The following is a 25168-nucleotide window of genomic DNA, read 5'->3' as shown; positions in this document are numbered from 1 at the left end:
TTAAAATTATTAGATCAGTCAATAGATCAGAATATGTAAACAGACGGTATAAGAAACAGTTGAATGGAATGAGTATTAGGCATCAGACTACAATTCGCTACAGTCCTCCTCAGAGTGGAGTTGCAGAATGAGCCAACAGAACCATTGTAGAAAAGGCAAGAAGTATGTTAAGCGATGCTGAGCTACGTAAGTGTTTTTGGACAGGGACTGTATCGACAGCAGTGTATTTAATTAACAGATCACCTACCAAAGTTCTGAGACACAAGACACCTTATGAAGTATGGACTGGGAAGAAACCAGATCTAAAGCACTTAAATCTTTGGATGTGAAGCCATGGTTCAGATTCCAAAACCATTAAGAGGAAAGTGGGGTGCAAAATCTCAAAAATATATTTTTGTTGGCTACTGTGAGGATTCAAAAGGCTACAGATTTTGTAATCCTGTGAATAAGAAGATAATAAGTAGTATAGCTGTAGTATTTTTGGAGGATTATAGATCTAAAATAAAGGAAAGTAGTCAAAGTGATACAGTAATGCAACCAAGCATAATGTGTGATAGTGCTGAAACAGAGATGGAAACTGAAACAGAGGAAGACAAGAATAAAGAGGAAGCTGATGCGCTACCCGAGAATCAAATTGAGGAAGAAGATTCAACAGAGGTAGTTAAAGGATATTCCCAGAAAGAAGGAATAGATTACAATGAAACTTACTCACCAGTGGTGAAGTATTCATCATTAAAATACCTTTTACCTCTGGCAGTAAAGGAAGACTTATTAATTCATCAAATGGATGTGAAAACAGCCTACCTGAATGGAAGATTGAAAGAGGAAATATATGTGATTCTACCTGATGAAATTAAGTGACCTTATTAAGGGAAAGGGAGAATTCGGTGTTTGAAGAAAGGCATATATGGATTAAAGCAAAGTGGCCATTGCTGGAATAAATGTTTGCATAAAAGGCAGATCCCAGTATATATTATAAAAGGAGCAATGAAGAAATTGTAATCATGGCCATATGGGTAGATGATTTTTTATTTTAACCAATAGTGAAAGCCAGATGGACTTTTTTAAAGAACAGTTATCATCAGAATCCTCCCCCATGAACCATGGACCTAGCCGTGGGTGGGGAGGCTTGCGTGCCTCAGTGATACAGATAGCCATACCGTAGGTGCAACCACAACGGAGGGGTATCTGTTGAGAGGCCAGACAAACGTGTGGTTCCTGAAGAGGGGCAGCAGCCTTCTCAGTAGTTGCAAGGGCAACAGTCTGGATGATTGACTGATCTGGCCTTGTAACAATAACCAAAACGGCCTTGCTGTGCTGGTACTGCGAACGGCTGAAAGCAAGGGGAAACTACGGCCGTAATTTTTCCCGAGGGCATGCAGCTTTACTGTATGATTAAATGATGATGGCGTCCTCTTGGGTAAAATATTCCGGAGGTAAAATAGTCCCCCATTCGGATATCCGGGCGGGGACTACTCAAGAGCATGTCGTTATTAGGAGAAAGAAAACTGGCGTTCTCCGGATCGGAGGGTGGAATGTCGGATCACTTAATCGGGCAGGTAGGTTAGAAAATTTAAAAAGGGAAATGGATAGATTAAAGTTAGATACAGTGGGAATTAGTGAAGTTCGGTGGCAGGAGGAACAAGACTACAGGGTTATAAATACAAAATCAAATAGGGTAATGCAGGAGTAGGTTTAATAATGAATAGGAAAATAGGAATGCGGGTAAGCTACTACAAACAGTATAGTGAACGCATTATTTTGGCCAAGATAGATACGAAGCCCACACCTACTACAGTAGTACAAGTTTATATGGCAACTAGCTCTGCAGATGACGAAGAAATTGAAGAAATGTATGATGAAATAATAGAAATTATTCAGATAGTGAAGGGTGACGAAAATTTAATAGTCATGGGTGACTGGAATTCGGTAGTAGGAAAAGGGAGAGGAGGAAACGTAGTAGGTGAATATGGATTGGGGCTAAGAAATGAAAGAGGAAGCCGCCTGTTAGAATTTTGCACAGAACAAAACTTAATCATAGCTAACATTTGGTTTAAGAATCATGAAAGAAGGTTGTATACGTGGAAGAACCCTGGAGATACTAAAAGGTATCAGATAGATTATATAATGGTAAGACAGAGATTTAGGAACCAGGTTTTAAATTGTAAGACATTTCCAGGGGCAGATGTGGACTCTGACCACAATGTATTGGTTATGACCTGTAGATTAAAACTGAAGAAACTGCAAAAAGGTGGGAATTTAAGGAGATGGGACCTGGATAAACTGAAAGAACCAGAGGTTGTACAGAGTTTCAGGGAGAGCATAAGGGAACATTTGACAGGAATGGTGGAAAGAAATAAAGTAGAAGAAGAATGGGTAGCTTTGAGGGATGAAGTAGTGAAGGCAGCAGAGGATCAAGTAGGTAAAAAGACGAGGGCTAGTAGAAATCCTTGGGTAACAGAAGAAATATTGAATTTAATTGATGAAAGGAGAAAATATAAAACTGCAGTAAATGAAGCAGACAAAAAGGAATACAAACGTCTCAAAAATGAGATCGACAGGATGTGTAAAATGGGTAAGCAGGGATGGCTAGAGGACAAATGTAAGGATGTAGAGGCTTATCTCACTGGGGGTAAGATAGATACTGCCTACAAGAAAATTAAAGAGACGTTTGGAGATAAGAGAACCACTTGTATGAACATCAAGAGCTCAGATGGAAACCCAGTTCTAAGCAAAGAAGGGAAAGCACAAAGGTGGAAGGAGTATATAGAGGGTCTATACAAGGGCGATGTACCTTGAGGACAATATTATGGAAATGGAAGAGGATGTAGATGAAGATGAAATGGGAGATACAATACTGCGTGAAGAGTTTGACAGAGCACTGAAAGACCTGAGTCGAAACAAGGCCCCCGGAATAGGCAACATTCCATTGGAACTACTGACGGCCTTGGGAGAGCCAGTCCTGACAAAACTCTACCATTTGGTGAGCAAGATTTATGAAACAGGCGAAATACCCTCAGACTTCAAGAAGAATATAATAATTCCAATCCCAAAGAAAGCAGGTGTTGACAGATGTGAAAATTACCGAACAATCAGTTTAATAAGCCACAGCTGCAAAATACTAACACAAATTCTTTACAGACGAATGGAAAAACTAGTAGAAGCCGACCTCGGGGGAGATCAGTTTGGATTCCGTAGAAATACTGGAACACGTGAGGCCGTACTGACCTTACGACTTACCTTAGAAGAAAGATTAAGGGAAGGCAAACCTACGTGTCTAGCATTTGTAGACTTAGAGAAAGCTTTTGACAATGTTGACTGGAATAATCTCTTTCAAATTCTAAAGGTGGCAGGAGTAAAATACAGGGAGCGAAAGGCTATTTACAATTTGTACAGAAACCAGATGGCAGTTATAAGACTCGAGGGACATGAAAGGGAAGCAGTGGTTGGGAAGGGAGTAAGACAGGGCTGTAGCCTCTCCTCGATGTTATTCAATCTGTATATTGAGCAAGCAGTAAAGGAAACAAAAGAAAAATTCGGAGTAGGTATTAAAATCCATGGAGAAGAAATAAAAACTTTGAGGTTCGCCGATTACATTGTAATTCTGTCAGACACAGCAAAGGACTTGGAAGAGCAGTTGAATGGAATGGACAGTGTCTTGAAAGGAGCATATAAGATGAACATCAACAAAAGCAAAACGATGATGATGGAATGTAGTCGAATTAAGTCGGGTGATGCTAAGGGAATTAGATTAGGAAATGAGACACTTAAAGTAGTGAAGGAGTTTTGCTATTTGGGGAGCAAAATAACTGATGATGGTTGAAGTAGAGAGCATATAAAATGTAGACTGGCAATGGCAAGGAAAGCGTTTCTGAAGAAGAGAAATTTGTTAACATCAAGTACAGATTTAAGTGTCAGGAAGTCATTTCTGAAAGTATTTGTATGGAGCGTAGCCATGTATGGAAGTGAAACATGGACGATAAATGGTTTGGACAAGAAGAGAATAGAAGCTTTCGAAATGTGGTGCTACAGAAGAATGCTGAAGATTAGATGGGTAGATCACATAACTAATGAGGAAGTATTGAATAGGATTGGGGAGAAGAGAAGTTTGTGGCACAACTTGACCAGAAGAAGGGATAGGTTGGTTGGACATGTTCTGAGGCATCAAGGGATCACCAATTTAGTATTGGAGGGCAGCGTGGAGGGTAAAAATCGTAGAGGGAGACCAAGAGATGAATACACTAAGCAGATTCAGAAGGATGTAGGCTGCAGTAGGTACTGGGAGATGAAGAAGCTTGCACAGGATAGAGTAGCATGGAGAGCTGCATCAAACCAGTCTCAGGACTGAAGACCACAACAACAACAATGGTCAGAATTTAATATGCATGATTTAGGGGAAATTAATCAATACTTAGGCATGAATATTCTAAGAAGTGCCAACAGCGAACCATATGCGATTGGAACAGAAAAGGGAGGTAATGATAGTGGCACGTAAAGTGCCCTCCGCCACACACCGTTGGGTGGCTTGTGGAGTATAAATGTAGATGTATATGCAGTCAACTACTGGGCGGGTATCGCAGATGTTAGTGCTAATTTTACTGGATACAATTTCCTTGCAGGTAACTGCATCAATTGCTCAAGGCCTGGATGTGATAGAATTTGCTGTCTTTAATGTTCAATGTCAACGGCAGTGGCCTACCTTAGACATAGCAGCCATTACTCCAGCCTCTGTGGAGGACTCTTCGTCCAGGAGAGAGTGCTCGGCCTCTGACCTCCCTGTCGGGAAATTTTCATTGCTGTCACAAACCCGGTTGGATGCACTCTGGTAACAGATTTTCCTCAGAAGGTATCAGTGTGGTTTTGCAGTCCTCACTTGCAATAAAACTGCTTTACTGCATCTTCACGTGGGCAATGGGTTCAGTTGTCCCACTTCAAACACTCTAGCCGCAGGTGCTGGTTATATTGGTTATGCTGATGGCATTTCTATGCAAATGCGGTGCCATTTATGATACTGGACAATGCAGGAGGTAGTGTGTGATGTCGAGGTGTCTGTTTCTAAGGAAACGGTAGAGTTGAGTGCTCATACAGAATGTACCACTGCTGCCTCTCACAGTTATTGTTTCGTTGTCCATTAAATACAACCGTAAGTACGAGCAGTGTAGGGGGAACGAGCAACTCTGGGATGAACACCACAAATGTTTCCGAGTGCGTTTCTACAGTAATGATGATGTACAAATATAGCTGTATGTCTTTGCACTTAATTTATTCTCGAATAATTTACTTTTGATTATAAATATGCACGATTTTCAGCTTATAGGCCATTGGCAGCCGTACATTATTTACATTGATATTTATGACAAATACGGTTTTGGACAGTTTATCAGCTGAGGAATTAACGTATTGTGTCACACCTTTGACATTCTCGGGTTGCGATGCCGACGTATTGTAGCCAGGGTGGTCAGAAACAGTCTGAAAAGCCTAAGAGTATTGTACGGTACGTTGTGCTCGGACATAATTGTTAAGAAAAAAATTTGTATCTTGCACCATTTCTGAGTTAATTAGCAATGCGTGTGCAAATTCGTATGGGCCTCCAGGTACAATAGTGTCAGTTGTTCTTGTGGCACAGGTGATAGTGCACGAGACTTCGCAGACTTTGGCTCGAGCTCGATCCTTACCACTGTCACGTGCCCAATTTTTGTATCTCTCTCTTGTTCGGTTTTAGGAAACCGAACGGAGAACACGTTTGTCAACTCCTCTCTGGGGGGTCACTCTAATTTGAGCACAAAGTGGTCCAGTTGGCTAATGTCGATGCCGATTAACTCGGTAACGTCACTATATAGTGAATATTTTTGTAACCATTATTTCTCAGCACAATGCAGCTTGCAGCACTCTTACTAGCTATTCAGGCTGTTTTTGACCACCCTCTATAGTTTGCCTTTTTATAGGTATCGCTTCCTTTGTATCATTTCTAGTCAAATCTAATTTTTTAATACCTTTCAGTGTGTCATAGTTGCTCTTCCATAATACTTATTTACTTTAATTGTTGTTGGTTGTTATTTTCAGCTGGACAAAAGCACCAAAACAATGGCAATGGAAGCAAAGAACAGGGCATTGCAGTTGGAAATGCAGCTGGGGTGGACTGATGGCTACCGAGAACAAAAGTGTGCCGAGAAGTTGGCAGAGAAAAGGAGAGAATATGCGGTTAGCTTGTCAGTTCAGAACGGTACGTGCGGCAGAGGTCCCAGAGATGCGAGCGAGGCTTTCCCGCAGTGTACTTGTGGTGGAAAAGGACGACATCACATCTCGAGGAAATTTACCTCCGCACCGTGTCTGACGGACGGGTCACCGAATGCCGTGCCGTGGAAGTCGCAGACGGGCAGCTCTTCTGCCAGAAGGTCGATGATCCTTCCTTTCTCTCAGTCTACGGGGTCGACAAAAGTTTTGAGAAAGTGCAGTTCTGCAGAATACCTGCCAGTGAAATGGCAGAGCGAAAATAAGTCGGATTCGGAGTGCGCCCGCTGTAGGTGTGTCAGAGAACCCGATCGAGTTGTCGTATCTAGCAGCCAGCTATTTTCCTCGGAGCAGCAGAGAGCCAGAAATTCCAAAGTCAGTTTGCCAGCTAAGGTTCGTGACAGAAACGGACCGCAGATCACATACATGAAAGGCGGGGGTGTCACGTCTGCCGAGTCTGAGCTCTCTCTCGTGTCGGCGTCGCCCCAGAAGAACGACCCGGGTGACAATTCTGCTTCTGACTCCACGTGGGCGGTGAGCTTCTACAGACAGCTGTTCCCCCTGGAGAACGAGGACAGGAACTTCGACTCCGACTCGTCAGACGAGGTCGACGGGAGGCAGCCGCCGGGGACTGGGGGCTCGGGAGGCGGCTCGCACAGCGCGTCGTCGGACTACGTCACGGCACGGGAGAGCGGCGTGGTGCTGCTGGACGTCCCGCCCACCCCCGGTGCCGACCGGAGCGGCGGCTACCGGCTCGTTCGCCAGGGCTCGTACGTCCTGGATAAGCCCAGCGAGGCACTGTTGGACCACCTGAAGAAACAGAGCACGGGCGAAACTGGGCTTCGTCAGCCTGTCAGACCTACGAAAGAATCGTCAGTCCAGACAGAAATAGATGGTAAGTCAGTTTTTGTTCTTATGTAATCTGTTTGCTGTAGTTTTTTTTGCAGGTATCAGTTGGTACTCCTTTATGTGTAGCAGTTGGAGATTATATGTGATAGTTCCCAAAATATGAATTTTGATGGAAAGTGTTGCGACCTCTTCTTCTCCCTTTGCTCCTGTCGTGACTTGCCGATCTTTCAAAGTGCCGCCGCGCAGTTACGCACGTCCTATACGTGCGGCGCTGTCTGCCGGCCGTGTAGCAGCAGCGCCACCTAAGTGGCCGGCCAGCCAGCGGCCGCTAGACTCGGACTCGGTTATGATTTGACTGTTAAAGTGTACACACATCTTACTTTGTTTACTTGATCTGTGACTCTCATGTATTGCATCGTCCTTCAAATATATTTGTTCAATTTGAAGTTATAACAGCTCCATTTCTTTCGCTGATCTTTCCTCTTCTTTCTTCCTTCTTCGTACCGCGGCTATATCTCAGGGTTTTCAGTGCAGAAATTTTGTGAGAAGGGGCACGTGTGTTGTGGTTGACGATATTGTAGTGCTCTGAGGGAGCATCACTCATGCCTCTGGTTTGAGAAGACTGACGACTGAAGTACAAACATTTCTTAAAAGAAAAACAGGTATGTGCTCTCTTTTCTTTTAAAACTATAAATAGTACCGTAGCTAGTACTATATATCGTTCTACTAAACTGAATAAGCGCGACACCATTGATGGTGTTTCAGTCTCGAAAGAAATTTATTATACCAGTTAACTGAAATAAAAAAAAAACCTCATCCAATCCAGAAGTCACTCACAGTTAAAGTAATCAGTTTCTGATGTGTATGTAGTGGTTGTTAATACTTAAAAGATAGTTTCAATAATTCTATCACTGTCCGTTTATGAGTTGCTAAGCAACGTATCAACAAGCTGACTAGACAATGATTAATATTTGTCGTATCCCGACAGTAAATCGCTTCTCGTTTGCATTAGTAATCGAGACGATTACTATGCTGCTCATATAAGTCTTTGATAGTTATTATCAAGCTAATGTCTGTAAATTGGGGTTAATGTTCCTGAATCACACACGCTATGATAATGCCCAATATCCAGGCGCGTATCGTAAACTCTGCGCCGATATTTGAGAATTCGCGCACAATTTGTTTGCACCAAAGTCGGGCCGTGGTTCGCTAAAATAATTTTTAAATCAACTGTGGGTCATCAATGCCCATACGTGTAAGCTACAGCTTCTCCACACTCGACGACTACTTGATCGCGCTTTGCTGTGTCAAAACATTTATATCTATCTCATTAAAACTCATTACTTATTAAATGTTGTACACAATTAAATTCTTTACTCTGTAAATAATCAATAAAATTTAGAAATGAATGGCATGTATAAAAAAATCTCAAGTTCATATGACATCATGGGTCACTACTGGTTTCGACTCCCCTAAACTCACTTGATGCAAAGTAGATCCGACTATATAGTACACACTCATGTAATGTTACAATGTTTATCTGTATACTGAAGTACTACTAGGGTCTCCACATTCATCTTCCTCCGATCAGTGTGGTAAACGGCTGTAGGACGGGTGGTTTGTTTCGTTGTCGTCGAATGTATTTCCATTGTTTTGTTTGGACTAGTTTGCCAATTTGCAGTGGCCAACCTGAAAGAGCAATAACTTTGTGTTAAGTTTTGTTGTAAACTTGGGAAAATCACTGCAGAAACACACAGACAGTTCGAGCGAGCTCGTGGAGGCAATGCGTTAGGTCAGACATGGAGTTGTGATGCTATATATATTTAAAACAACGGTCATATGTCAACTGCTGATGTTTGTTCCAGTTCACAGTCAACTGGAGTCTGACGATTAAATGTCCAGAAAGAGAGGGATTTGATTTTGCAAGATCATAAATGGATCATCTGAGACTCTGCAACAATTTGTGAGTAAGTTACAGTACATACGAATGTATTTTATCACAAGAATTGACACGAGGAGTAGTCCAGCAAATTGCGTCAATGTGCTCAGAAGCGACATCTTGTGGAGGTCTCCAGCAAACTTTGACTGCTCCTAAACTGCCCAAGCTTTAATTTCAAAAGTTGGATTTGTGACACGTGCCTGAAACTGAGCACAGTTGTTGCAGTGGATGTGTCCCGCTTCACCTCGACCGACAAAAAGTTAGAGAGAGTAACATTGACCCTTCGTTGATCTTTGTCTCATATATTATTGGAATTGTATGTAAAGAGTTTGTCCCCCCTGATTGTATGCTCAATAAAATTTCTTTTGCCGATTTCAAGATGTTTGGAGGAGGACAGGAGGAGAAAATGCCTGTAGAAGTGCCGTACAATGAGTGTGTACTCAACTGTAACAATATGTGACATTATGTGGCCTACAGTATTCAGGAAATTTTTTGTTCTCTACACACCATACTCACTAGACTTAGCTTTGAATGACTTCTTCCTCTTCTTTGAGATGGAAGTCGAGTTGAAGGATCAGAGACTCGATACGGTAGAGGAGTTTCGGGCAGAATGGTTGTTGGTAGTAAACGTACTAACTAAGAAAGGACTGCAGGGTGCATTTCAAAACTGACAGAAACATGGTGGTCAGTGTATCCTTTCCCAGGAGTACTTCTAAGGGTAAGGGGCTGAATAAGGCCTAGATAAGATGTAATAATTAAATTGATAAGTTTTGGGAACTTATGGATACCACCTTATCATCATCATCATCATCATCATCATCCATTACCCATACCTAGCTTCGCAGGTGCACTACAGGAAAGCTTTAAACCTTCGCCTCCTTCTCTCTTAACCGGCCCATTCCATGTACCGAGCGAGGTGGCGCAGTGGTTAGACACTGGACTCGCATTCGGAAGGACGACGGTTCAATCCCGCGTCCGGCCATCCTGATTTAGGTTTTCCGTGATTTCCCTAAATCGCTCCAGGCAAATGCCGGTGTGGTTCCTTTCAAAGGGCACGGCCGACTTCATTCCCCGTCCTTCCCTAATCCGATGAGACCGATGACCTCACTGTCTGGTCTCCTTCCCCAAAAACAACCAACCAACCAACCAACCATTCCATGTGTCCTCCTTCCAGATCCTGCCTCGTTCGAGTGCTCCACCATTTCTGGGGCCAGCCTACAGTTCTCTCGTGTTAGAGTTCTTTTCGAGCCACTTTCTTGCTGTTCCTGTTCGATTTGTCATCTTTACATACTCGATCCATTCCGAATGTGACGTTTTTAGGCCTACATGTGTACTGACACTCCACATGCTGCTATATCGTGCGTGGCAGAGGGTATGACAGTCATTTCCTCTCCTGTTTCAGTTGCAAATTGTGTGAGGCAAAACAACTGTCTGTATTCCTCTGTATGCCCTAATTTATTTTGTCTTGTCTTTGCAGTCTTTACATGTAATATATGTGGGTGGCAGTAGAATCATTCTGCAGTCAGCTGCAAATACCATTTCTCCACATTTTCTTAAGAGTGTTTCACAGAAGTGCATACATAGGAAAAGAAATCCACTACTGTACAGCTACACTATTGATGACAGACAGCTGGAGACAGTGTCTGCCATAAAATATCTAGGCGTAACTATCCGGAGCGACCTTAAGTGGAATGACCGCATAAAATGGATAGTGGGAGAGGCAGACACCAGACTACGATTCCTCGGAAGAATCGTAAGGAAATCATCGGAAGAATCTTAAGGAAATGTAACTCGTCCTCAAAAGAAGTGGCTTATAAAGCGCTCGTTTGCCCGATTCTCGAGTATTGTTCATCTACCTGGGATCTCTATGAGGTAGGACCGATAGGGGAGATAGAGAAGATCCGACGACAAGCGGCGTGTTTCGTCGCTGGATCATTTAGCTGGAGAGGAAGTGTTGCGGAGATGCTAAACAAACTCCACTTGCAGATGTTACAAGAGAGATTTACTATTAAAATTTCAGCACAGCACATTTCAGGAGGAGTCGGACAACAAATTAATCCCCCCCCCCCCCCCCCCCCCCCACACACACACACACACACACACACACACACACACACACACACACACACACACACACACACACATCTCGCATATTGACCACAAGGAGAAAATTTGAGAAATTAGAGCCAATACAGAGACCGACAATCATTCTTTCCACACACTATTTGCGAGTGGAACAGGATTGGAAGGATCGGATAGTGGTACCGAAAGTACCCTCCGCCACACATTATTAAGTGGCTCGTGGAGTGTGACATAGATGTATATCACCTTCCTTCTGAGGATTCCCATTTGAGTTCACGAAGCATCTCTGTAATATTCACGTGGTGATAAGCCATATTGGTAACAAATGGACGTAGCAGCACACCTGTGAATTGCTTCGATGTCTTCTTTCAGTCCGATCTGGTGGAGAACACAGAGACCGGACCAGTACTTGAGAATAGGTAGTACAAGTGTTGTGTATGTGGTCTCCTTTACAGATGAACCACACTTTCCCAGAACTTTTGTAATAAACCGATGTCAACCGTTTATCGTCCCTACTATGACCCTCGCGTGCTCATTCCGTTTCGTATTACTTTGCAATGTCACACCTATATATTTAACTGACGAGAGTGTGAAAGCAGCTCGTCACTAATACTGCAACGAAACGTTACAGGAATGTTTCTTGCTCGTACGCATTAACTTACATTTTTGTACATTTAGAGTGAGCTGCAGCTCATCACACCAAAAATAAATTCTGTGTACGTCATCTCGTACCCTCCTACGGTCATTCGGCAGCGACACTACCCGTACACCACAGTGCCGTCAGCAGTTAGCTGCAGATAGCTGTTCATTCGTATCTGCCAAATCATTTATGTACGTAGAAAACGAGGGCGGTGCTATCCCACTTCCCCGGGACACTCCCGATAATATTTTGTATCTGGAAAACACTTACCGTTCGGGACAACACGGTGGGCTCTATTAATTGCGAAGTCTCGGAGCCACGCACACCTGAGAACCCGTTTGGACATTCGTTAGGAGGCTGCAGTGTGGCACCGTGTCTAATGCTGTCCGGAAATCTGGGAATGTGGAATCTGCCCATTTCCCCTCATCCCCGGTTCACAGGATACTGTGACAAAAGGGCGAGCTAAGTTTTGTACGAGCTAGACTCGTGAATGGGAGCTTTTCTGTCTCGAGGAAAGGCCTGCCGAATCCACCGCGCAGTTCTTCCTATTCCAGTCCTGTCATAGGTTTATCCTACCCCGTCAGGGGCCAGGCTACCTGTGAAAGCGGCCGTGTCGTGTACCAGGTGTGCTGCAAATGTTTCCTATATCGGTACGACTGCCGACCACCTGTCCTCCGGGACAAATGGCCGTCGCCAAACTGTGACAGAGAGCAAAATGTGGCACAGAGTGCTGCTGAGTGTAACATGCTCCATTTCTGTGTCCGCTTCACTACCTGAGCTGTACGGATTCTTCCCTCCACCACCAGCTTTTTGAAACAGTGCAGATGCGAGCTATCCGTACCGCACATTCTCCGCGCCTGTAAGTATCCCGGGCTCAGTAATGTACTGTCCCCACACCCTCCACCCGACAGTTTTCATCCCAGAATGAGATTTTCACTCTGCAGCGGAGTGCGTGCCGATATGAAACTTCCTGGCAGATTAAAACTCTGTGCCGGACTGAGACTCGAACTCGGGACCTTTGCCTTTGGTGGGCAAGTGCTCTACCAGCTGAGCTAACTGAGCACGACTCACGCTCCATCCTCGCAGGAGAGCTTCAGTGAAGTTTGGAAAGTAGGAGGGGGCGGCAAACAGAGAGGTCGGAAGGTGATAGGATAGACGAGCTGAAAACTGAAACTTTCTGGCAGATTAAAACTGTGTGCCAGATCGAGACTCTAACTCGGGACCTTTGCCTATCATGTTTACAGTTAGTAGCAACATATCTTTTTCTATGCTGCTGACACTCCGACGTAGAGTTTCCGTTGTTTAAATTTGTCAGATATTAACAAATACCGCTTTTTCAGAAATGTTTTTCTTGCTATAGCCAGTCTGCATTTTATATCCTCTATACTTTGACCATCATCTGTCACTTTGCTGCTCGAGTAGGAAAACTCTTTCACTACTTCCATTGTCTCATTTCTTAATCTAATTCCTTCTGCCTAACCTGATTTGATTTGACTACATTCCATTACACTCGGCTTGCTTTTGTCGATGTTCATCTTATAACCTCTTTTTGAGGCATTATACATTCCATTCAGATGCTCTCCCAAGTCTTTTGCCATCTCTGACAAAACTGTGACATCATTGGGAAATCACAAAATTCGTGTGCCTTCTCCTTAACTTTAACTTTCTTTCCAATTTTTTCTATGTGTTCTTTGTTGCTTGCTTAGTGTACAGATTACCTTCGAGGAAAACCTACGACCCCTTCTTGACCAGTGCTTCCTTTTCCTGTTTTCTGACTGTCATAACTCGTCACGTTCCGCCGATTCTTTGCCGTGACAGTGGGTGACAAAGTGAAGTCCGATCGGGAGCTGAGACTTCCTATTATTCAATCTCGCTCACCTTATTAATTCCACACACCCGCCAATACATTCTGATCCAGTTTTGTTCCTCGAAGTGCTGCAGTTCCTGCTGTAAGTGTAACAGTACAAATCCTAAATCCAGTTCTCGAAATAAATACGACACTTCTCATAAAGCGTGTTCCATATATTGTACTCCCGTTTCCTGTGACCCTGCATTACAAAACTGCTTCGTTATTCAGAGCACGACAAATAAAGTGATGTGAACTAAGAGTCCCAAAATGATCTGTCATATTTAACAGATTCCAATCGGGTAAGTATATAACACCTTTTCTCTTGTCCCCACGACATCGCAGGCATTGTCACGGCCAGTCTTCCTCAGTGGTTCACACAGTATCTCCGAAGCAGGAACCGAAGACACGGAGGAAACTGCCCGACCGGCAGGTATCGCGAATGTGGTACGATGTTTATCTGTGACCCAGCTTGCAGATCTGTTGTGTCCATTCATTTCATAATAAATGTGCATAAGTAAAGCACACATCTGAACAGTAGGTTATTCTAAATCATTACGAAAATAAACATTTTTGTAGTGGCGATTATCATTCTTCTGTTCGGAAAATGCTTGTGTGGCACTTTGCTTCACCAGAATGATAATGCTACACTAAAACCTGTAGTTTTGTTTCTGTGCGAGCTGTAAATAATCTTTCGCTCCCTGTGTTTTATCAGTGCTACAATAAAAAGTTAAAAGAGTGTAGTCCAGTCAGCATTGTCTTTTTCTAAATGTACAAACACGGTAAGTGTAGGTTTGCCTTTCTTCAAACTAACCTCTTAAGACAAGTTATCGAGTCCGTAATCTCTTCAATGTTCCTACATTTCTCTGGAACCCAAACTGATCTTCCCCGAGCTCTACCATTTTTTTCCATTCCTCTGTAAATAATTTGTGTCACTATATTGCAACTGTGATTTATTAAACTGATGGTTTGGTAGTATTCATACTTGTCAGCACATTTCTTCTTTGGGACTGAAATTTTTACATTCTTCTTAATTTCTGAGGATACTTCCTGTGTCTCACATATCTTCCACATTCAGTGGAATAGTTTTGCAATAGCTCTCCCTCCTTCCCTCCCTCCCTCCCTCCCGCAGATCTCAATTACTTCTTAGGGTATGTCTTCTAGTCCAAGGACCTTGTTCCCACTCAGGTCTGTCAGCGATCTATCAAATTCTTCTTACAGTGTTATTTCTCTGATCTCATCTTCACCAGCTTACTCTTCCCTTTCTGCAATATTGCCTTCAAGTTCATTTCCCTTGTCTAGCCCTTCTATATACTCCTCATACCTTTCAGTTTTCACTTCTTTCCTTAGTACTGGCTTGCATCTGAGCTGTTGATATTCATACAGCTCCTTCTCTTTCTGCAAAAGTGTTTACAGCCAGCATCTACCTTTCCCCTAATGCTTCTATAGCTCTGCAATTTTCGTCTAACTGCCTTGTACTTTCTGTCAGTGTCCTACTTTAGACATATGCACTGGCTTTTGCGTGCTTCATTTACTACATTTTAATTTTTCCCCTTTTGTCTGTCAAATAAAATATTGCATGCATTATTTAAGAATTTATCCAAAGTCTTGTCTTTTTGCATATTTCAAACTCTGCTGACTGCAATGTATCACCTCTCATAGCTACCCATTGGATTTATTTCCCCACAATTCCTTCAGTTTTAATCTGCCATTCATAACCAATAAATTATGTTCTGAGTCCACGTCTACCTCTTGACATGTTTTACAGTTCAAAATACGTGTGAGACTTTTCGGCCTTTCCATTAAATAATAACTTTGATACCTTACGTTCTCCGTTAAACTGAAAGAAGATTTGATTTATAGAAACGCTTCCTGTTCTTCAGTATTGTCATATCACATATGTTATCAATGTTCTTCCCACAACTTGCATTACCAATTCCCATGCAGACTTTTTTCTCCAGAGCTCGAGCTGCCGGACGTCGAAGACGAAACCGCGGACCTGGTGGCGAGTTCGAAGGTGTCGGAGCTGCGGGAGAAGCTGAGGAAGAGGTTCGACACGGCGATGGAGGCGCTGCTGGTGAGGCAGCGGGCCGAACAGGAGGCGCTGGCCAGGTCGTTTCTGCAGGTGCAGCAGTCGGCACGGCTGCAGGTGAGTGCCGGGAATCCCCGTGTTACTGCCACTGGCTGCTTAATCACGTCAGCTGCTGCGGGCTGTGGTGTTACTCTGTCACGTATGCAGCTGACGCCATAGTTTCTTTAGCATTCGGCCTTTTTAATGCATGCGGTTGCAGGACTTCTCACAGTGACTATCTGACCTACTTCGCTGATCTTTAGATTGTGCCTTAAAAAATTACAATAATCCAATGTACGTTAAATTTTGTACGCTCTCAAACAGACCGCTTTAAATGAATGGCAGCACCAGTGCTCGAGGTCACTCACTGAGCGAACATGAAGTTTCTTCCAGATCGACTGACCGAACTAGTTCATTTTGCTGTACGTCTTCTCAATATTCTCGGATATACGATGCGGAGATATTGGTGCTCTTCCGGGGCGGCACGTCGCACTGCGAGGAGACTCTGTTGCCTTGCCCGAACGGGTACTTCTTCTCGACACACCTTCATAAATTGTCATGAATGCCTCATTCTGAAGGCACTAGAAAACCCCAAATATATCTCACCACGTGTATGTAGAAATAGAAATGCTGACAGTATCTGAGAATTATATTTGTCCTATTTCAGTCACCATTTGCCAGCACGAACCGTGTGGAGGGGTGCGTAATTGCCTCGGAGTGGCATGACCCACTAAATATATTCCACCACCTACATAAACGATCTTGATGACGCTCTTGTTTGTGAGTTATTTCCTGCTGTAGTTTATGTGCCAACAGCAGTTGTCAGTGACTTTGTACATTTTTTCTCAATTACTTGTTATTTGTACTTGTTCCCAGAATGTTTCTGCATCCGTTGGTGATATCTTAAGTCTTGACCTGGGCTTAGTGTTAAATTGAGACCTTAAACTACATCGACTTGCTGCAATAACACTGGTCCTTGTTTTTTCAAGAAATGCATTCAAAAAACTCTTGCGGCCATGATATTAACAAAAAGCTTTTGTTCTGGCTTATAATCAGGTGAAATCTGAAGACTTACAAACTGTTTGTTATGCAAATAGCTTCTGCGTGACCTCGTCATTTTCAATTGACTTTTCTGATCTATATGGTCTTAGCTGCTCAACTCGGGTACGTCATTCCTCATTTTCAGACCCTCCAAAGTACCGAGTTCACCCTATTCACGCAACACTGCAGTAAGCTTAAAAAATAAAATTTCATATTCTTGAGGAGAAAAACCTTTTTTCACAAAGAGCCTAGCATCCAGCCCATGTTGGTCTATCGATTATTTATGTAATTTTGAATCACATCCCTGTTGGTTTTTGAACATATTTGAACACATTCCAGTTTGATTTCCGAATGAATCATAAGTTGATTTTTGAATGCGTCCATTGTGTACGTGATGTCTGTCAGGGGAATCCCTGTCGCATCTGGAAATAAACTTTCCTGCAGACAAAAGAGGACGGGCTATACGAGCTGAGCAGGTGAATGCCAATCGCTGTTTATGTGGTTGACTGGATTTGGGAATGATCAGCGTTGTTATAATTACTAGTGAAATCAAAGGTTCAGACTACCAGAATGAAAATAAACAACTAACAGGAATAACAAGTAAGAAAGATTACATATCATCTTCTCGTTGTAGCCAATAAAATGAAAGTTTGACAGAAAATTTTTGGCCAGACTGCTACACTAGTAAGGACCAGTTGTACATTTCCTGGCCAGCAGCTGCTTAAGATCTTTTCTGGGAGTAGCCTGGAAAACGTGTTGTACGAACGTGTAATAACACCCAACTGGAGAATAAATGCGGGATAACTAAACCAGTAAGTGTGAGTGTGGCAGGGTTAGTGAAGTTAACTGGAGAATAAGTTTTGACACTGGAAGGAATAGTTACAGAATTATTGATGACATGAGTGTTTATTGGAATGACAAAGAAGATGAAACAGGGACATCAAACAAATTATGGAAGAATATGATGATTCCAAATTTATATGAAATTTTTGTACTGCTGCTTTTGGATCTCATGTTTGAGAAGCTGGAGTGTATGAGTGAACTGTGAAACTATTTCTTAACATAAAGCTTTTTGCTTGTAGTATGCCTAATAGGCATTTCATACTGGTACTTCATGAATTATATTCTGTTGTGTTATAAAAATGACCATTTGTGGCAAAACAGTGTCGTTTATTTGGTGTGTGTGTGTGTGTGTGTGTGTGTGTGTGTGTGTGTGTGTGTGTGTGTGTGTGTGTGTGTGTGTGTGTTAAAACTGCTGCAATATTAAGCAGGCGTGTGTGTGTGTGTGTGTGTGTGTGTGTTAAAACTGCTGCAATATTAAGCAGGCCTATTTGATTTTATCTAACAGACAGTGACAAAATACGCGTAATCAGATCGAGAAACCACACCAGTCTCAGGTACTGTTGGTATTATCAGTATTTTCAGTATTAGAGGATGACATTTTGTTTTTTCACGTAGCAAAATGTTTGACGAACTTTGAGTTAATAAATTATTTTCCAGAAAGAAAAGCATGCCATGCAAAGCTGTAGCAAGATTAGAAAGAAAATAATGCTAGGACTTAAGGATTAAAGAAATGTGTACTGTCTTGCTCGGCTCTTGTCTTTACTGGTTGTGTGTATCCTATATTTAATTTTATGTCACACAAAACAGCAAGTTATTAGCTAATAGGCAATAGAGAATCCAAATTTTCTGAAGAGTTCTTGTTCTCCCAGTTACAAATAACCCCATCCAGTATTAGTTGCGAGTTTGTTTTAAGAGGGGCGGGATGTAAAACGGCCGACTGGGAACAGGAGAGGCACCACAAGACATTTTAATTTTCCCTGTCCTGAATATAGTTTGATGGCACCCATTACAAAATATTACACATTCGAATTCCACAGAGCGAAATACAGTGACATGCGAAGTAATGTGTGAAGAAGCGTGGGACTGCACTTTGGCACACCTAAGACCAAATAACACATCTTACATTTCCTCAAACATATATGTTTTATGTGTCACACTCTTTAGAAAGATGTGCACTACAAAATGAACATTTTCTTTTTGAAAATTCTATTTTTATTTTTTTTTATTTATTTATTTTTTATTTTTGGCGTCCTACCTCAAACGCTTGGGGTGCGGAGGGGGGCAGGGGGGGCGCCACTATCTAGTATTGCCCCGGTCCGGAAATATTGGAGATCCGGACGTGATGCACAGAGCAGTCTGAGTTGTAGTGGGGAGGTGGGTAGTCTCCATGTGACTCGTGTTTATGTTTAGTGATTTTGCTGTTTCCTCTTCATTTATTCCTTTCACGTCTAATGAAAACAAAACGGATTTCTGTGGCCAGGAGCTATCGAGTGAATTAAAATACATTCAAATAATGACAGAAGGCTAAAGTATGTTGTTAGTTTCAGATTTTATTTTATTTCCACCTTTCTGACATTGAGCACTAATCGCCTTGCAGAACAATGAAGTTATTTTTGTCGGATTGCTAAAGAAATTAGACTTTTATTAATCTTTTCCACTGAGGCAGTCAGTTTATTTGAAATGAAGTATTTAATTCCATACTATTAGCTAATTTCAACTGTTCACTGCATTTCAAGTGCACATTTTCATCTTTTAGCATGTGTGTCATTATGCCATAATAAAAAACCAAACATTATATAACACGGCACTGGTACTCCGAGAAAATTTACATCCGAATTTGGACATACAAATCTACATTTTAAACCGAATTATGCATTTTAGTGTGGTTCACAAAATGCTTATGCTCTTGGAGTATCCTCTAATGTCCTGTTTATTTCATGACATAACGTAAGATCTTTCAGTGTTTTACAAATGCAAACATATGGGCTTCCTCTGCCACCATAGCTGCACAAGCGTGGTGACGCCTGTTACCCGGCGCTCTCTGGCAATTGCTGAAACGGACCTATTCTTAACAAGGTGCGGGACAATATTGCGAATGGTTGTTTGAAAAGCGTTACTTTCGAAGTAAATTTCCTTTTACACAAGATGAACTATGTGCGAGAATGTACAATGAATTTCTTAAATCGCAGAGTGTTTGACTCTTATTTAAAAATCAAAACTTTGAGGATGACTATTTAGAAGAATTTCGAGCCCAGATGATCAGACATTTATGTCGTCCTTAAAAATTTTACTGGCACATTTGTGTGATTTATCTTAAATGTAAAACGCAGAAAAAAGATTGACATTATATGTGAAATCTCAGCTTCTCTTGCAGCTTATTAATCTTAGAGACTCATATTATTTGTGAAAGCTTTTTTTTTCTCCTAGCAACATTATGTATATTAATTTAAACCATTAACTTTTACTATTTGTGTGTTCGCGCTACTTAACAGTGATATTGCTATTGGCTGACTACGTCATGTGTCCTACGCTTTGAATATCCTCTGTCATCGGCTGGCGAGAACACGTGACACGAGCCATGACTGGCTTACGAAAGCGCATCACAATCTAAATTTCGATGCTTCGGAAAGCAACGTGCAGTGTTTGGTGGAATTCGAATTTATACTTTTGTAATACGAAAAATATGCAGTGTACATATTGGTGTACATTAGACGTTTCCAAAACAACAACACCCCCCCCCGTGAGTTTTGTTTTCTAAAGTGCCAGGAAGTTCTATGGCGGTGTATAAGACCATAAAGCATTGTTAAGTTTTACAGTTAAGAGGAAAAGTAGACAGTCACTTAACACAGAAAAGATGTGTTTTCACCTGGGAGAAAGTGTATTTTTACCCAGGACATCCGGAAAAATCAGGGAATTTTTTTCCCTTGTCCGTGTATACCCCTCGTTAATGCAGTAAATAAAAAAATACAAAATGGGAATTAATGCAAGACAGAAATACTACACACACACACACACACACACACACACACACACACACACCCACACCATCCTGTGCCCCTACATGGTGCTGGATGTGTCCGGGTCATGGGACGGGTCTGTTTTTTTTATGTGTGTGTGTGTGTGGGGGGGGGGGGGGGGCAGTGTGCACACATAATAGAAGGAAACATTCCACGTGGGAAAAATATATCTAAACAGAAAGATGATGAGACTTACCAAACAAAAGCGCTGGCAGGTCAATAGACACACAAACATACACACAAAATTCAAGCTTTCGCAACAAATGGTTGCTTCATCAGGAAAGAGGGAAGGAGAGGGAAAGACGAAAGAATGTGGGTTTTAAGGGAGAGGGTAAGGAGTCCTTCCAATCCCGGGAGCGGAAGACTTACCTTAGGGGAAAAAAAGGACAGGTATCGCTCGCGCACACACACACACAGCCATCCGCATATACACAGACACAAGCAGACATTTGTAAAGGCAGAGAGTTTGGGCAGAGATGTCAGTCGAGGCGGAAGTACAGAGGCAAAGACGTTGTTGAAAGACAGGTGAGGCATGAGCGGCGGCAAATTGAAATTAGAAATTAGCGGAGACTGAGGCCTGGCGGATAGCGAGAAGAGAGGATATGCTGAAGGGCAAGGTCCCATCTCCGGAGTTGTGACAGGTTGGTGTTAGTGGGAAGTATCCAGTTAACCCGGACGGTGTAACACTGTGCCAGGATGTGCTGGCCATGCACCAAGGCATGTTTAGCCACAGGCTGATCCTCATTACCAACAAACACTGTCTGCCTGTGTCCATGCATGCGAATGGACAGTTTGTTGCTGGTCATTCCCACATAGAAGGCTTCACAGTGTAGGCAGGTCAGTTGGTAAATCACGTGGGTGCTTTCACACGTGGCTCTGCCTTTGATCGTGTACGCCTTCCGGGTTACAGGACTGGAGTAGGTGGTGGTGGGTGGTTGCATGGGACAGGTTTTACACCGGGGGGCGGTTACAATGGTAGGAGCCAGAGGGTAGGGAAGGTGGTTTGGAGATTTCATAGGGATGAACTAAGAGGCTACGAAGGTTAGGTGGACGGCGGAAAGACACTCTTGGTGGAGTGGGGAGGATTTCATGAAGGATGGATCTCATTTCAGGGCAGGATTTGAGGAAGTCGTATCCCTGCTGGAGAGCCACATTCAGAGTCTGATCCAGTCCCGGAAAGTATCCTGTCACAAGTGGGGCACTTTTGGGGTTCTTCTGTGGGAGGTTATGGGTTTGAGGGGATGAGGAAGTGGCTCTGGTTATTTGCTTCAGTACCAGGTCGGGAGGGTAGTTGCGGGATGCGAAAGCTGTTTTCAGGTTGTTGGTGTAATGGTTCAAGGATTCCGGACTGGAGCAGATTCGTTTGCCATGAAAACCTAGGCTGTAGGGAAGGGACCGTTTGATGTGGAATGGGTGGCAGCTGTCATAATGGAGGTACTGTTGCTTGTTGGTGGGTTTGATGTGGACGGACGTGTGAAGCTGGCCATTGGACAGGTGGAAGTCAACGTCAAGGAAAGTGGCATGGGATTTAGAGTAGGACCAGGTGAATCTGATGGAACCAAAGGAGTTGAGGTTGGAGAAATTCTGGAGTTCTTCTTCACTGTGAGTCCAGATCATGAAAAAAATGTCATCAATAAATCTGTACCAAACTCTGGGTTGGCAGGCCTGGGTAACCAAGAAGGCTTCCTCTTAGCGACCCATGAATAGGTTGGCGTACGAGGGGGCCATCCTGGTACCCATGGCTGTTCCCTTTAATTGTTGGTATGTCTGGCCTTCGAAAGTGAAGAAGTTGTGGGTCAGGATGAAGCTGGCTAAGGTAATGAGGAAAGAGGTTTTAGGTAGGGTGGCAGGTGATCAGCGTGAAAGGAAGTGCTCCATCGCAGCGAGGCCCTGGACATGCGGAATATTTGTGTATAAGCAAGTGGCATCAATGGTTACAAGGATGGTTTCCGGGGGTAACAGACTGGGTAGGGATTCCAGGCGTTCGAGAAAGTGGTTGGTGTCTTTGATGAAGGATGGGAGACTGCATGTAATGGGTTGAAGGTGTTGATCTACGTAGGCGGAGATGCGTTCTGTGGGGGCTTGGTAACCAGCTACAATGGGATGGCCGGGATGATTGGGTTTGTGAATTTTAGGAAGAAGGTAGAAGGTAGGGGTGCGGGGTGTTGCTGGGGTCAGAAGGTTGACGGAGTCAGGTGAAAGGTTTTGTAGGAGGCCTAAGGTTCTGAGGATCAATAGGAGTAGGATTAAGACCCATTAAGTTTTATTCCCATTAAGTTAACCTTTCCTCCATTACACCATCAACCTGAAAACAGCTTTCGCATCCCGCAACTACCCTCCCGACCTGGTACTGAAGCAAATAACCAGAGCCACTTCCTCATCCCCTCAAACCCATAACCTCCCACAGAAGAACCCCAAAAGCGCCCCACTTGTGACAGGATACTTTCCGGGACTGGATCAGACTCTGAATGTGGCTCTCCAGCAGGGATACGACTTCCTCAAATCCTGCCCTGAAATGAGATCCATCATTCATGAAATCCTCCCCACTCCACCAAGAGTGTCTTTCCGCCGTCCACCTAACCTTCGTAACCTCTTAGTTCATCCCTATGAAATCCCCAAACCACCTTCCCTACCCTCTGGCTCCTACCCTTGTAACCGCCCCCGGTGTAAAACCTGTCCCATGCACCCTCCCACCACCACCTCCCCCCTGCGGGTCCGGGGGTTAGAATAGGCCCGAGGTATTCCTGCCTGTCATAGGAGGCGACTAAAAGGAGTCCATCCCCCTCAAGGTGGTAGTTAGCACCTGCGTCCGGAGACGGACGGTTCCACGACCTATATTCGTGGTCTTTTTGGTTTTTCACTTCTCATTTCTTCCTTCCTTTGGTTGGTTCCTTTCTTTGTTCTTCTCCATCTCACTGTCTTCCTTACTCTTTCCCTTGCCTTCTTCTCCTTGCCTTCTTCTCCTTGCCTTCTCTGGTCTCCACCTCGGCGTTTGAGACAGTCTGTCCTCTCTCTTCTTTTTCCTCTTCTTCCTTCCTCCCTGTGCGCGCCTGAAGGCCGACCCACGCGTTCGCACGCGTAGCCGGTGACGGGGTAACGCGTAATTCCCCGCCCTGGGTAGACAAGTAAGGCACGCACGTACCCCCAGGTAAAGGCCAGGCCCAGGGAGGGGTGATTGCCTGAGCTGATACCTTCTGACCATGCCGATTGGTCCCTCCGTCTGTTTCTCGGGAGGTGTGACCTGAGGTGTAAACATTCAGCTAAGGTGGGAGTGCCCTCTGAGGGGGTCCCCATAAGGAAGGAGCGCGCCATCGGAGACGCTGGAAATCATGGGCATTCCTTCGCAATGGATTGCTCTTCTTCTCCTCTCTCGACTTCTGCCCACAAACGGAAACTTGACCAGCCACCAGTGACCAAAGTACTACCGCCTGCCCCGCAGTTCCTCGTCGTTTCTCGATCTGAGGACAGAAAGGATTTTTCCTCTGTCAACCCTTTCATTATCCAGAAGGGCGTAGATGCCATAGCCGGATCTGTCAAGTCTTGTACCAGGTTGCGTAATGGTACCTTGTTACTAGAAACTGAGAGCGCCTATCAGGCACAGAAACTGCTTCGAACCACACTCCTGTACACGTTCCCTGTCCGGGTGGAGGCTCACCGAACTTTGAATTCGTCTCGTGGTGTGGTGTATATTCGATCACTCGACGGATTGACTGACGAGGAGATTCAGTCTTTCCTCACTGAGCAGGGCGTGACGGCTGTCCATAGGGTCATGAAAAAGGTCAACAATGACCTTGTACCGACCCGGACACTTTTATTGACCTTTGATAGTGTTCAGCTGCCATCGCGCATCAAAGCGGGCTACAAGGTTATTTCTGTTCGCCCCTATGTCCCGACACCTACGCGCTGCTACCACTGTCAGATTTTTAATCACACTCGCCAGTCTTGTTCCAATGCGGCTAAATGTGTCACTTGTGGCAGGGATGCCCATGAGGGTGACTGTCCACCTCCGTCTCCTCGTTGTGTGAACTGTCCCATCTATAAGGAGAACGCTGTATCCAAGAAATTCGGGTCAAAGAGAAAGTGTCCACCTCGGCTGCTCGCAAGCCATTGGCTAGTAGGAAGCCCACGCTGCTCCCAGCGGGGAAATACAGTACTGTCCTCACCTCTCCTCGGACTACCAGGGAGGTGGCAACCCAGACATGCCATCTGACCTTTAGCACCATGCTCGTCCGTTCGGCCAGTGCTAAGATCGCGCGGTCGACATCTCCTCTTCCTCCCGTCACCTCACAGACACAAGCCCCTTCATCAGCTTCTGCTAAGACGAAGACCCAGAAGTCAGATGCACGGGCCTTCAAGAAGGAACCGTCCCGTGCAGACTTCCTACGTACCTGGAACTCCCAGCCATCGACCAGTACTTCCACCAATCGACCTTCCAAGAAGGCTCATAGGAAGCACAGTTCTCCTTCTGCGCCACGGCGCATTTTTTCTCCTGCTCCACCCAGCGGTTGCCGCCGCAGGCCGTCATCCGTTTCGCCTGGCCGCACCGCTGGTAGCCGAACATCTGGCCGTTCACCGGCAGAGGAAGCTCCCCCTCCCGGCCATCTTACCA

General features: G+C 44.0%; 1 protein-coding gene across 1 annotated transcript in view; it reads left to right on the top strand.

The window, feature by feature from the left end:
• LOC126109708 (uncharacterized) overlaps nucleotides 1-25168 on the top strand; it is a 74986-nt gene that overhangs the window by 8950 nt on the left and 40868 nt on the right. Inside the window, exons 3-4 of the mRNA XM_049914761.1 lie at nucleotides 6064-7126; nucleotides 15549-15736. Coding sequence (XP_049770718.1) covers nucleotides 6064-7126; nucleotides 15549-15736 — 1251 coding nt within the window. The remainder of the gene's footprint in view (nucleotides 1-6063; nucleotides 7127-15548; nucleotides 15737-25168) is intronic.

Source organism: Schistocerca cancellata, chromosome 12 (genome assembly GCF_023864275.1).
Source record: "Schistocerca cancellata isolate TAMUIC-IGC-003103 chromosome 12, iqSchCanc2.1, whole genome shotgun sequence".
Taxonomy (NCBI): domain Eukaryota; kingdom Metazoa; phylum Arthropoda; class Insecta; order Orthoptera; family Acrididae; genus Schistocerca; species Schistocerca cancellata.
Note: the sequence above shows the minus strand (reverse complement) of the source record. Positions and strands in the feature narration are given on the sequence as shown.